Source organism: Amphiprion ocellaris, chromosome 22 (genome assembly GCF_022539595.1).
Source record: "Amphiprion ocellaris isolate individual 3 ecotype Okinawa chromosome 22, ASM2253959v1, whole genome shotgun sequence".
In the NCBI taxonomy this organism is placed as follows: domain Eukaryota; kingdom Metazoa; phylum Chordata; class Actinopteri; family Pomacentridae; genus Amphiprion; species Amphiprion ocellaris.
The window spans coordinates 18,333,327-18,346,032 of NC_072787.1; the positions used below are offsets into that span (position 1 = coordinate 18,333,327).

Consider the following 12,706-nt stretch of genomic DNA (forward strand, 5'->3'; position numbering starts at 1 on the left):
TGATACAAAAAAAGCAAAGTCTCAAAAATATTGATAAAGAACAAACGTTAATATATTGTCTTTTAATGCTCTTTTCCGAAGTGAAGATTTCAATGAGAACTATTTCTCAAAAAATATATATATTTGGGAAAATAATGCAGTTTAAATAAAAAAAAGAATTCATCAGACACTTGTTTTTTTTATTTTCAAAAAAGTTAACGACAAGGCAAAAAATCGAATATTTTTTCAGCAACACATAGATTGTGTATATTGCAAGGATTGCAATTCTGGTGGTGAAATAATACATTTCTATTTATTTTATTGGTCTAAAAGTTTTCAAATTTGAATATCTTGAGTCCAAAACCGACTGGAAAGAGTCTAGAAAATATAATTTTTATTGTATAATGTCACCGCCAGGTCTTCAGTATGAAGTTAGAGCGACCGACCTGTTGCCTAGCAACGAACAATGGGAAGACGGCAAACTTTTCGCACTTATGCTAGCTTAAATCGTGTTTTTAACTAACTTATCATAACATTAAATAGAATGCGGGCCTACTTCTATATCCGCGACAGGTAAGTACTTGACACCGGAATGTAAACATATAGTTTACCTCGCTTTAGAGTCACACCTATAAATCCGCAGCTTTGTAGAAGACCAGAAAAACTGATTTGGCTAACGCTAGCTCATGAACATAACAATGACAACGATATTTATGCGAAGCAGTACCCAAAAGGTAAATGACTTTTGTTTGTTTTTTGTATTTTTTCCCCCACTTTTTAAGGATATTGCACATGGGTGTACACACAGTAAGTGTTAAGCTTCAGATCAATTTTAAATTGTATATAACAGAATAGGAAAAAGATGATCGCCATGTTGCTCTGAAACTAGCTCTTTTTACTCAATTATTTATTGTATTGTTGTGTGCTAAGGACTCCCATCTGACAAGAACCAGGGTTAAGAACCTAAAGGAGTTACAGAAGTGTTAAAGGTCAAAATAAAAGCAGTAATGGCAGGTGACTTGACAGATAGTTAGATAACTTGCGAAGTTGTTTCTCTATTTTTAGATAGAGTCTTCAAAGCATTTAAGAAAATGACACAAACAGCACAATTTTATTCCCTTTTTCTAGACATGCACAAGTGACTACCACCAGCAAAAACAGGAGATTTCAGAGATTTTGAATCCCGTGTAAAGAAGCAGTGGAGATGATGACCCCTGGTGAGAGGAGCACAACAACTACAGTCCTCCTACCCACCAGTCCCACCCCCACAAAGAAGCGAACACCTGAAAAACAGATTGTGCTCAAGCAGGATGTGGAGCAACCTTTGGGCAAGGTAGACTACCATGATGCTAAACCTACAATGAGCATTGTCAGAGGTTTTTCACACCTTATATGCCCTCTCTTTGTCTGTTTTTCCAGATCATCTTCTTTGAGAATGTGCAGCGCTTGTTCACTCATGGACTCCGTCGCCTGCAGCATTTCCCCTGCAGCAGCCCTGTGCGTTTCATGATGTATTCTGAGGCCTCTGCGGCGTTCATTAGCCTCCACTCAGACAACACAGTCTGTCTTTACAAAACTGATAGCTGCAAGCAGAATTTCTCAGCACGCTTACCTTTCATGGGCTTGACTGCTACAAAGATCTCAGGCTTTCTGGTGGGATGGGGCCCCGGGCCAGTCTTCACACGCCTGGACAGCGAGCTACGGCCACTGGTGGCTGGTGACGATGCATTGGACATAAGAGTGTGTCAGGCTGCAGAGCACTCCACAGAGTTGGTGACTGCAGGTGTGGGGAATGTGTGTGTGTGGTCGGTGATGCTCATGAGGTGTAAGGTGAAGATACAGGAGGGGCTGCAGCAAAGCTCCTTCAACCACATGGCACTGGTCCCTCCACGATCCGACAGGCCCCACAGGGCCTTTGTTGCATGTGGAGAGGTCGTGACAGTGGTCGACCTCGATGCCGGGAAGGTTCTGGAGCAAAGGCAGACCGTCTACAAATGGTGTGTATGGATGCATGTGAAATATAGTTAGTGGCCACTTCATTAGGTAGACCTAAATAGTCTTTGTGCAGTTTGTTATTAAAGTGTTTGTACTACTATTAGTGTTGCTGCTATTATATTTGGAGATGTGACTTATATTCTGCACTCATCAGACAAAAAAAATGCAAAAATCTCTCAACATAACATAACCCAGTACAAGACCATCTTTAACCTCAGTAATAATCTTAGAATTGAATTGACCCATTTCCAACTAAGTCAACAATAAATTGACATATTGAGCTTTGAAAAGGTTGAATTCATGGCAGAACTGCTGTACTGAATTGCAGTAAATTGGTATGGTGTGTCTAATAAAGTGGACAATGAGTGTATGTGGTGAAGGGAGACTGAATAAAGAGTAACCAGTTATTTTTTACAGCGATGTCACTGCAATGGTGTACTGCTCTCAACTGGACTGTTTGATCATTGCTTACCAAGACTTGTCTATTAGAGCGTGGAGTCCAGGCTGGAAGCTACGCGTAGCTTTTTCAGGACATAATGGTAAATTCACTCCATAGTTCTGTTTCTGCATCTTTATGATTGAACGTCATGTTGATTTTTTTTCTGCTCTGTGTTTGCTCCTTTGTATTTAGATGTGGTGAATTCCCTGTTCTACTGCTCTGAGTTGAGCATGCTGGTGTCATCCTCAGTGGATTGTACAATCCGTTGCTGGAATGTGGAAGAGCGTGATGCAGTCGATTGCATCCACACAGAGCAGAAAAATGCTCCTTTGTACATTGGAGGCACCAGAAGAGGAGACACCTTCTTCTCTTTTTCGCACGAAGGGGTGGACTTTTGGACCATCAGAACTTTATACACCCTCCACTGTCAACTGAGAGCAGATAAAGGTGCTCCGCTGAGACAAATCCTAGTGTCATCCCTGCCTGCTCCTTACCCTACACGAGTCCTCTGCCTCAGTGACGACAGCAATATCACTCTTGTGGCTGCAGAAACAGGAGCAGTGTTGACCTCTTTCAAGGCAAAGAACAAGATTCTATGTGCTGACTACTGCATGCACAAAGAGATTCTGCTGGCCTTAACTGAGGCAGGTACAGTGCTCCAAGCCAACACACTCACTAATCCAATCACTTTGATGCAAGAGTGGAAAGGCAGAGGTCAGGGGCCCTGGCAGCAGAGGGACGACGTGACAGAAAATGATGCCCGGAATCTGCCGATCCCTGGCCCAGCTTGCTGCCTGGTTCTCTACAGTTATGTGCCAGAAACAGAGAAAGCTCTAGAGGACTGGAGGAGTTTACAGGACAGGAGGGGCTGCAGTCAGAGGAACAAGGCAGCGCTGGATGATGGCAAGAATAAGTGCGCATCTTCATTTCAGAGTAAATATTCAGTGGTGCCAAAAGATTCTTTTTTTCCCCCACAAATTTGATTATATATATATATGTGTCTGAGACAGGTTTTTGATCATTCTTGGCCAAAGTGGAGGCTGTGTGAGTGTTCTGAAAATGAAGGATGGGAAAGTCTCATACAGGACTCCAGCACACAATGGACAAAGAGTAACCACAGTGCAGGTGTATCCTGAGAACAACTACCTCCTCTCCACAGGTATTTATAAATGTAACTTTTCTGCCTTTTGTATATGTGTCACTGATGATTTGATGACTTTGTCCCAATTTGTCAAGGCGAGGACTTGACAGTGGTGGTGTGGAGAGTAAACCCTTACATCAGGGAGTGTCTCACCAAACAACTGAGCCTGCACTGTGGTCAGCCTCAAGTCTACCTGGCAGCTCTGGGTCCTCAGCTGGCCCTGACGTTTCAAGAGCCCAACAGTGGCTCCTATAATCTGAAACACTTCAACCTACTCAACCAGAGCCAGACAGATAACCAGCCCACAGAAGGGCATTCAGACCACTGCACAGGTCATAGAAAGAGTTTGTATTGCTAAGAAATTACATGCTGGGGATTGTGCTGTTGTTCCCATGTGTTTGAAAGTGTTTCATTTTTTGCAGGACTGTGTGTGTTTCCTGATCTGGAGATGTTTGTTTCCAGCAGTCTAGATAAGACGATGCATATCTGGAACAAGGAGAATCACCTCATCAGGTTGGAGTTCAGGACTCGTCTCTGATCTTTACCGTAACATATGTGAAAAACAGCCTGTAGTTCACACTGTTTCTACATACTGCATGTTTATTTTCGTCTGTGACCCTTCTAGGACGCTCCAGCTGAATGCAGCCCCTGAGTGTCTTGCATATGGTGGGTTTGGAGGAGAACTGTTTCTTGGCATTAGAGGTGACCTGTACAGGATGAACTGTGCAAAGCTCCTTCCACAGAACTACAGACAAACAGTAAGACATTCAACTGGATGGCTGACTGTGGATTAAAACATATACAGTAATGCTTCTGTGTTTCCTTTAAATTTTTACAGCTCCCTTACTCTTATTGTGTCGTGCCTCCTCCTGACTTGCCTATCCCAGAGAGTAAAGAGACATACAACCAAACAAAGTAAGGTTTATACATTTTACATATCAAAAATAATGCAGAATAACGACCTAAAAGTTAAGAGCAACACTGGTACAAACAGGATTTCCACAGATAAAGAGGAATCACAAGCAATCGCCAGCAATCAATTACTGACTGAGCCAGAACAGAAGGTGTGTGAGACAATGTTTGTCAGTTGCAGATGCATTATTCAAACAAATGAATGAAATCCTTTTCACTTGTCTTGTTTCAGGAGAGCTTAGTAACCTCGAGCATGGACCTAGCTGCACTCCTGCAAGGCACAGTTAAATGCAAAAAAGGGAAGCCTCCGAGTACGGCGCAAACCAAGAAAGAGGCCTTTGATCGCTACATGAAAATAATATATGGCCTTCCACTCAAAATTAAGGTTTTTTCTACTCTCCTAAATCCACAGATTTTACTTGTCCATCTTCAGTTTCAACAAAATGCAGAATTAATCAACTTAATTTCAAGCTTTCCTTGAGCCAGCGCCATGTACAGCAGACATTGTAGGACACCCACATCTAGATGTAAACATAATAACAACCAACACGTTTCCTTGTCTATAAGTCTTTAAAGACCATCTGTAATGATTATTTCGCAGGAAGTGACTTTTGTTTAATGCTTTTTTTTCTTCACATTTCCATTATGCAGAGAGATTTCTATTGTCAAACGTCTAATATTCTGTTTACAGGTTAATTTGGAGGACACCTTTGATGAATCTTCATTTTATTCTGAACTAAATGACATCAGGCCTTGTGACTTTCATATGGTAAAGAAGGACGTTGGCCCTAAACCGAACGTTCCTACAAGACCCGTGGAGAAGGTATGCACTGTTGCCATGATGTCCAACCTTGCATATCAGCACTCTGGGTGTTTGTTTAAATGAATGAAGTGAAGCACAGGAATAGATTAAAATGTAGTAGAAAAAAGTAGAATTTATATCTTCAACAGAGTGGTGTTGATATCTAAATATTTGAGGATTTGTTTGTCTTTTTTCTATGTCTTCTAGGATACCATGGAGCAAAATGTACAACTGCTGAAGAAAAAGACGCCAGCAATCGCAATAAAAGTCAAGCCACCGCCTGTTAAGAGAGTCTTACCCAAGAAACCCGTCATTGTGGAAGAGGAAAAAGAGATAAGAGTATTGTCTCAGTTTTTTATTTTTTCTGCTTTTTTACTAGGTGCTGCATTTCCTAATATTATTCTATTTTGTTTTCTGAGCAGTATCTGAAAAAACTATTTCCTTCTGGATTAATAAAGTTTTATCTTATCTTGTCTTATTTTATCATAAGACACATGACATTCAAACAGCAGTTCTTGTATCTGTTTGACTTCTTCCTGTAGCCTCCAGAGATCATTTCTCCAGTAGAGCAACCCAAACCCCAAACCCCTCCTCCGGCTCCACCTCGTCCTCGTTTTATTCCCAGGAGCCCAACACCACCTCCACAGAGAGAACCGTCCCCTGAAGTGCCAGCATTTCTGAAACAGTTTGCAGAGATGGACTGGTTTATTGACTTGTTCCCTGATAGAAAGGTAGCATAAAGCAAAGATAACTGCAATGCACTGTTATGCATAAGTGATAAAGTTTACATCTTGAGGTGCGTATATACATGTGTGCAGAGTATCCACAGCATCCTGTCTCCAGAGGACTTCTCCCTGCTGCTGCTGAACCATCTGCAGACCTGCAGCATCCTGTCCAAGATAAAGATCCTCGCTGCAGTGCAGATCCTGCACAGCCAGGGGCTCTTACAGAATATAGACAAACTTTACCAAGGCCTCATTGACTGCCTGCACAAATTTGCACAACATGACATGGTACTGTAAGATCCAGATTGTGCAGTTTGGGGTGTTGGTTATGAGGCTGTGATTGATTTTATGTGTGTGTTTCAGTCGCCTTTGGAACGAAGTATGCTGGCTGAAATGTTAAAGCTGTTGGTGCGTCTAAGATCTGCTAGTTGTGATCTCGTGAAGACGCTTCTAACTCTTCTAGCCTATAAAAAACTAGGCCTTCGGTTAGTCTATCAGTGTTGAAACATTCTATTTCATGTTTGTATTTATAATTTGTGAAATGACAAAAGGTTTGTATTTGCTGTGGTTTTGTTAATAGGGAGACAGTAATGCCCATTCTGAGAAGATTAGGTGTGGATGAGGCTAAACAGTGGCTGTGGCCCGAGTTGGAAAGCTGGGACTCAGAGCTGCAGGACGATTCAGACCCCTGGAAGAGCCTCCACGACAGAGCAGACTGGTGGTTGGAGTTATGGATCTCCAGATACAAAGTAACTGAGATATTTGCATTGTTATCTCTCTATGCCACATTTACATTTGGAAATTTACACCATATTTGCTGTTCGCTATCACCATCCGTTGAAGTATTTCTGAGTGTGACAAAAGGTGGGAACAGCTGTTTGAAAACTGAGAGGCTCTCCTTCTGTGAATCAGCTCTGCACTGCTTCTGATGTCCTTTACTGTGACCTTCACTCCTCTAAATAGGAGTAGATGAGAGCTTGTGACATTGCTGTTGACCAACTGCTACTTACTTTGATTAATTGCTTTCCGCTTTCTTTTCCACGCTACCAGGAGCATAACAGGTATCTGTACCTCAGGAGTACAGCAAATTGGAAACCCTCAACCTTCAGCATGGTGGATGTGCTGAATTATTTCTGCTCTGTGAAAAAAGAGGAGCACAGTAGAGCCAGATCTGTTGCACCTGCTGGCAGCAAAAACACAGTGCTTTTGCCTTTGTATGACTGGTATGTGAAAGAATGTGCATATAGCAGAGTCCTATATTCATGATCAACTGTTACAGTTTTTTCACACTTTGTTGTGTGTTTGTGTAGTAGTTCCCAACCAATCTTTCGTCTAGGAGAGACGTACAGCATGACCAGGACACGCAGGCCGCCAGGTGAGATGTCACTATAAAACATGATTAAATATAATGGTTTACTTGTGCAAAATAAACATAATGTCTTTATGATTATTCAGGTATAACTCTGCCCCCTCTACAAAATCGTCCCTTCCTGATGCACTTCCCCGGTTTCATCTGTTTGCCGTTACCTCGAGTCACTCTGAGCCCATTTCAAACCTACTCAGACGAGGACTGGGTGAGGAGCTCGACTCGACGCTACTTCATTCAACGTCAGTCCTGGGTAGAGTACTACAGATGATGCTTCTCAGAATGTAACATAGTCTGTAGCAATCCCAGTAACACCTGTACCACACTTTAAACCATTTGCAACAATTAAACAGCTCTCAAAACTTTGGTTTGTAACTGATTTATTCTGTGACTTTCAGTATGTAAATGCATTTTGGTAGCAAAGAAGAAGGCTGATTTGGTAAACTAACTTCCTGATGCTGGTGGAAGAATACAGAAAGCTTGAAGTATGAATATTTTAAAACAAACATTCAAGAAATACAGTGTGAAAAATAGGTGAATTATTAACAGCACAAACATTGTATATTACTGAATAAAACTTAAAAAGATAAAAACTTGCCACAATTTAAAAAGAAATATCTTGTTACATTCATTTCATATATAACAAAAAACACTTTTAAACTTGTAGTTTCTTCTGTTTGCATGTAGTTTGCACATGTTGCAGACTGATCAGACACTGTATTTAAATGAATGACTTCTACTTAACTATCCTTGTAACCTATTTAATAAAGGATTAATAATTTTTGGTAGAAAGCCAGCAGTAACTCAAATACTACACTTGATTTTAGACAGCCAATAAGTGTATTTATTAAAGTATTGCAGCACCTTCTGATTGAATGGCATATTAGTGTCTCTACCATTTAGCAGAGTGTACATTTGTGTGTAACCACCAAATCTCCAGAGGTCTATTTGTGGCACAGCATCAGACCAACTTGTACATTTTTATGTTACGTTTTGATGCATCATTTTGAAAAACTTGATTTGATAGCCCTTCAATGCAAACTCTGTCATCTAAATCAGACAGGTTTGATTGAAAAACAACAGTTAAGGTAGATTGCTGGGCCTTGGTGGAGGTCTGCATTGCAATGACTGACATCTTTTTAATTTCATTTGCCTGTTTTAACTGATTTTTTTTTTTTTATATTTCTCATGAGACAAACAGTCACAGAGAAAAGGCACAAAATGTTTAAATACTTATTTTCCATGAGACGGTTTGATTGTCAGGCTTGTGTACATTGCTCTGATATGTCGGCGAGTGACCTAAAAAACACCAGGGTTCTTCCCCTGACACCTGCTCTAGTCCACCAGGTCTTTATCGTAATTGAGAAGGTCACAGGTCAGGAAGAGATCAGAGCGTCCACTGTCAATCAGCACCCTGTTCAGTTGGCTGCTGGTCAAGTTTATGTCTGTGGCTTCATCCAGAGGCCAGTCTAAGAGCTGAGCGCTGGATGGGAGATCCGGAAGGCCCGGCTGGTAATCCTCCAGGGGGTTGGGGTAGAGTAGCTGTCTCAGGGAGCGCATTCTCACAGCCATCCTCACAAGGTCCATGAGGCCAGTCATGGAGAGAGGGTTCAGGGCCAAAGCCAAGCTCTTGAGAGCCCAGCAGCCCCCCACTGAGGGCAACAGGAGCCCCAGCAGGCCATCAGTCAGACCACAGCCGCTTAGAGAGAGGTGCTGCAGGCTGCTGGAAGCCTGGGAGAGAAGGCGGCAGATAGAAGGTAGAGTGTTTACATCCAGACGGTTTTCACTCAGATCCAGCTGCTGCAGTGTAGAAGCATGATGGCTGCAGGACAGATAGGCGAGGTCAGCTGGACTCAGGCTCAAATAGGGCAGCTCCAGGATCTCTAGAGGCTGAGGCAGCGAGCTGTGACAAAAGATGGAGGAGCAAAACACTTAAATATAACACATCATTTTAATTATTTAATTCAAACACTCACAGAAGAGGTTCATTGTTTATGGGTTTTTTTTAAAGGTGGCTGCAAATGTGCTTTAAATAAGGGAGTAGATAGTCAGCATTATCAGTTAATCTGCTAATTTTCTTGATTAACTGGTTAAACATTAAATTTATAAAGCCAGGAAATATTAATAAAAGCAAGTGGTGTATTCAAATTAGCTGTTTTGTCTAATCCACAGAAAAAAACATCACATAAGCATTTACTTGGTTCAATTTCTCTTTTCTACATCTAAATCTTTTCTAAAAGATTAAGTCTCATCAGATGTTATTGATTCAGAAATACAAAGATTTTCATAACATGGAGGTTTGGAGAAAACCTTGCAATGTGTTATGTACTACACTCAATACACTTGATCGATACAAAATTAGAACAAGTAAAATGGGGAAACAAGTGATACCTGAGCAGCACACGCAGCTGACCAGGCAGGCGCAGCGCAGTGAGGCTGAGCCGTCGCAGTTCTTGCAAGTGTGTCAGGCCCCGTGACAGGTCCCTCAGGGCCTCTTCCTGGCCAACGTGGTCTCGGCGAAAGTCCAAGTTACAGTAGTGCAGACGGAGGGATTTCAGTGCAGGAAAGGTGGAGAGCAGAGGAAGCAGTTCAGCCAAGCCAGCCACCCCGAGGCTGCTGTAGCGAACGTCGATGCCCAAAAGACCTCTGCGAGGCAGGAGGTCTAGCAGGGTCCTGATACTCGACACTGAAATCTCTTCCACACGTAGATATCTGCACTGAAGCTTTAGAGGTCCTGATGTGCTCAGAGCCACTCGAACACGCTCCCAAGAGCGGGCATTGACAAAAAGATCGGCTCTCACATGCACCAAAACTTCATTATCTGCCTCTTTTTCATCAGTCTCAATTTTATTGCCTTCTGATCCTGTCATTGCTTTCTCTTGCTTCTTCCTCATCTCCATCCTCCTCCTGACTCCTTTACTCAGGTCCTCTTCACTCACTAGTCCAGAAGATCCAATCTTCTCTCTGTCATTGCTTGTTTCATCACCATTTAGCTCCTGTCCCCTCTTCCTCTGTCCTCTCTCTCTCTTTATGTCCCTGTCTCTCTCCAGAGCTGAGAAACGTTTTCTCTCCCACTCCCCTTCTTTCCTCTGTGATCTCTGAGCTCCAGCTCTGGCCTGAACGACCATGGTGCAAAGGGCTACAGTTAGGGACCAGCCTCCCATCGGGTCTCCCATCCCTCCCTCATCTCCTTGGAGTCCACAGAGGTCTAGTATTTGCAGTGAACACCTAGATAAGAAATAAAAGTCTTAAAGATTGCTCACAGAAACAAGACTGATATTACAGATAATGCTCCAAACCACTCCTCACCTCCGATCAGACAGTCCTCTGACAACTGCCAATAAAAGGGCCTGAATGCAGAGACGATTCGGCGCAGTTTGGCCCTGTTTCCTCCGTCCTCCGACCCGCAGTGTGCGTTCAGGCCACCGCTGAACCAGCTCACCCACCGCCAGTGGTCTGCAGCTGGCGAACGCGGCCTCCAGCAGCGGGCGGTACAGCTCCCTGGGAACCCACTGCAGCCAGCCGGGCGACGAGCTGTGGTCACTCACCACCTCCTTGGCACAAAGGCTCACCAAGCTAAGCATCGTTTCAGCACAAAGCAGAGCGAGCTTTTAAGTTTAAAAACGTAGCAGCAGAATGAGTGTACAGTACATCTGAGAGCTATCTAGCTTAACTGGCTTCTACACTAAGATTAGCTTTATGACAGCAATTTGATGCGTCCTTGTAAAGCCCCAAAAAAGAATTTAAAACTTCATCCGATAGCTGCTGGGATTATTAAAAGTAATAATTTATGCAGCGACGAGTAGAAGATCTTCGGAGCGAAATATTATATGCTGGCTCTTCATGTTAGCAAACACTGGAGCAGCAGCTGCTGCAGCAGGACTGTTTACACTGTAGACAGACGCACGTCAGTGACGTAGCACGCACAGCTGACACGTCACGGCTGTAGAAATTGAAGCACAGAGTGGAGAATCTTTTGAACACGTTAGTTTATAGATTTAAGAAGTTGCAGTACTGAAAATTGTGTTCTACGTCGCTTCAATGAGGCATCCGAATAAGGAGGTAATACTAGGAAATGTTTTTGATTTCTGTAGAGGGAAAACAACAACATATCGTTCTGCTTTAGTTGAGATATTGACTATAGTGTCAAGTTTAGCCCTGACCTTTAACCTTCCGGAGGCTTCTATGCAGAAACTACTCCTTCTTATACATACGTATAAAATACCATTTTATTCATTATTAAATACGTAAATGTGTGAGTAAATATTACATTTAAATCAAAAAATACATGTTAACTTGAAATAAACCCTCAAATAAAAAAAAATACAATAAATGAATGATTAAATTAATAATTATATGTAATAATTAGATAGGTCTTTGTTTTCTAAAGGACATAAAATACATCCTTAAATTTAAAAAAGCAATAAATGGATACATAAGTGAATAATTAAATGTAATAGTTAGATAGGTCTTTGTTTTTCTTAAGGGCATAAAATAAATCTTCAAATTACAAAGCAATAAATGGTTAAATGAATTAATAATTAAATGTAATAATTCGATTGGTACCTGTCAGGTCTCATAGAGATTTCAGTTTCAAATTTGTGTTAATATCTTATGTCGTAATTTCATTAATGTTTGAGATTATACAGTCATTGAGGTCGATTAAAAGTGTAATAAATAAGACATTTAAAAAAGGTAACTTTGAAGGCATACCACTCTGAAATTAATGCTTGTTTAAAAATGTAATGGTCTTTATTATTATTATATTTTATTTTGATGACGAATATAACAGGTCACATGACCAGAGGTTACTTAGCGGTCTCACCTGTAGTAATTTGGGCCAGACGAAAAACGAATACAGAGGAAAAACCTTACGGCCCCAAACAACCATATTCTTCACCGTCCGAGAGACACACACGGTAATTTGTGGCTTTTAACTTTTATTTCTTTTATATTTGTTTGTATTTGCCTTTTTTGGAGGGCGGGGGGGGGACGTTTTGATGCGTGTCCTCTTGCAAGCTAACATATTTGGACCTGTCTATCAACTGAGACTAGCTTGAGTGAGAGTCCGTCTAAATACTGGTACTTCCTTGAAAAGCTTTAAAAACAACTGAACGATGAATATTTGAAACGTTTGTTGGGTGCCATTTAAATATTTATCTATATTTCTTTGTGGTTTTTAGGTTGTCTTTTGACAAGAAGAGGGGATAAATATTCAAAAGACATCTGTATGGTGAGTGCATTTAATCGGAGCATTTTTAGCCCATACTCCCACAGTAGCCCCCATGGGGTACATTAACATAGCTATGAAATAAATTTTAAAGTGAATTTCAAAAATGAAGCAATA

General features: G+C 41.5%; 2 protein-coding genes across 3 annotated transcripts; one reads left to right on the forward strand and one right to left on the reverse strand.

Moving 5' to 3' along the window:
• The first annotated feature begins 32 nt into the window (after window positions 1–32).
• Window positions 33–7,721, forward strand: wdr97 (WD repeat domain 97). 2 transcript variants are annotated; one of them, XM_023297653.3, is made up of 21 exons: window positions 33–552; window positions 1,108–1,312; window positions 1,399–1,976; window positions 2,392–2,513; window positions 2,606–3,326; window positions 3,424–3,572; window positions 3,650–3,886; window positions 3,977–4,067; window positions 4,180–4,312; window positions 4,393–4,469; window positions 4,549–4,618; window positions 4,699–4,851; window positions 5,158–5,289; window positions 5,476–5,607; window positions 5,811–5,999; window positions 6,087–6,281; window positions 6,357–6,478; window positions 6,574–6,742; window positions 7,044–7,216; window positions 7,304–7,368; window positions 7,449–7,721. In XM_023297653.3, the coding sequence occupies exons 2-21, from the start codon at window positions 1,184–1,186 to the stop codon at window positions 7,628–7,630; spliced, it is 3,819 nt and encodes a 1,272-aa protein (XP_023153421.2). In that variant the 5' UTR covers window positions 33–552; window positions 1,108–1,183; the 3' UTR covers window positions 7,631–7,721. The 2 variants fall into 2 exon arrangements, with proteins under 2 accessions (XP_023153421.2, XP_023153422.2); XM_023297654.3 differs by having other exon boundaries at window positions 7,307–7,368.
• A 1-nt stretch (window position 7,722) lies between these two features.
• Window positions 7,723–11,245, reverse strand: si:ch73-174h16.4 (leucine-rich repeat-containing protein 14). Its single transcript, XM_023297651.3, has 3 exons — window positions 10,669–11,245; window positions 9,751–10,587; window positions 7,723–9,262 (listed from the first exon to the last, which is right to left on the reverse strand). Exons 1-3 carry the CDS (start codon window positions 10,941–10,943, stop codon window positions 8,695–8,697), a joined length of 1,680 nt encoding a protein of 559 aa, XP_023153419.1. The 5' UTR covers window positions 10,944–11,245; the 3' UTR covers window positions 7,723–8,694.
• Between the last annotated feature and the right edge of the window lie 1,461 nt (window positions 11,246–12,706).

Excerpts from the sequence above, each read along its gene's own strand:
- wdr97 (XM_023297653.3), top strand. The coding sequence starts at position 1,184 with ATGATGACCCCTGGTGAGAGGAGCACAACAACTACAGTCCTCCTACCC. Across the intron at positions 5,290-5,475 it reads CTACAAGACCCGTGGAGAAG|GATACCATGGAGCAAAATGT; the intron begins GTATGCACTGTT and ends TATGTCTTCTAG. Across the intron at positions 6,282-6,356 it reads AATTTGCACAACATGACATG|TCGCCTTTGGAACGAAGTAT; the intron begins GTACTGTAAGAT and ends TGTGTGTTTCAG.
- si:ch73-174h16.4 (XM_023297651.3), bottom strand. The coding sequence starts at position 10,943 with ATGCTTAGCTTGGTGAGCCTTTGTGCCAAGGAGGTGGTGAGTGACCAC. Across the intron at positions 10,588-10,668 it reads AGAGGACTGTCTGATCGGAG|GTGTTCACTGCAAATACTAG; the intron begins GTGAGGAGTGGT and ends TTTCTTATCTAG. Across the intron at positions 9,263-9,750 it reads CAGCTGCGTGTGCTGCTCAG|CTCGCTGCCTCAGCCTCTAG; the intron begins GTATCACTTGTT and ends CTTTTGTCACAG.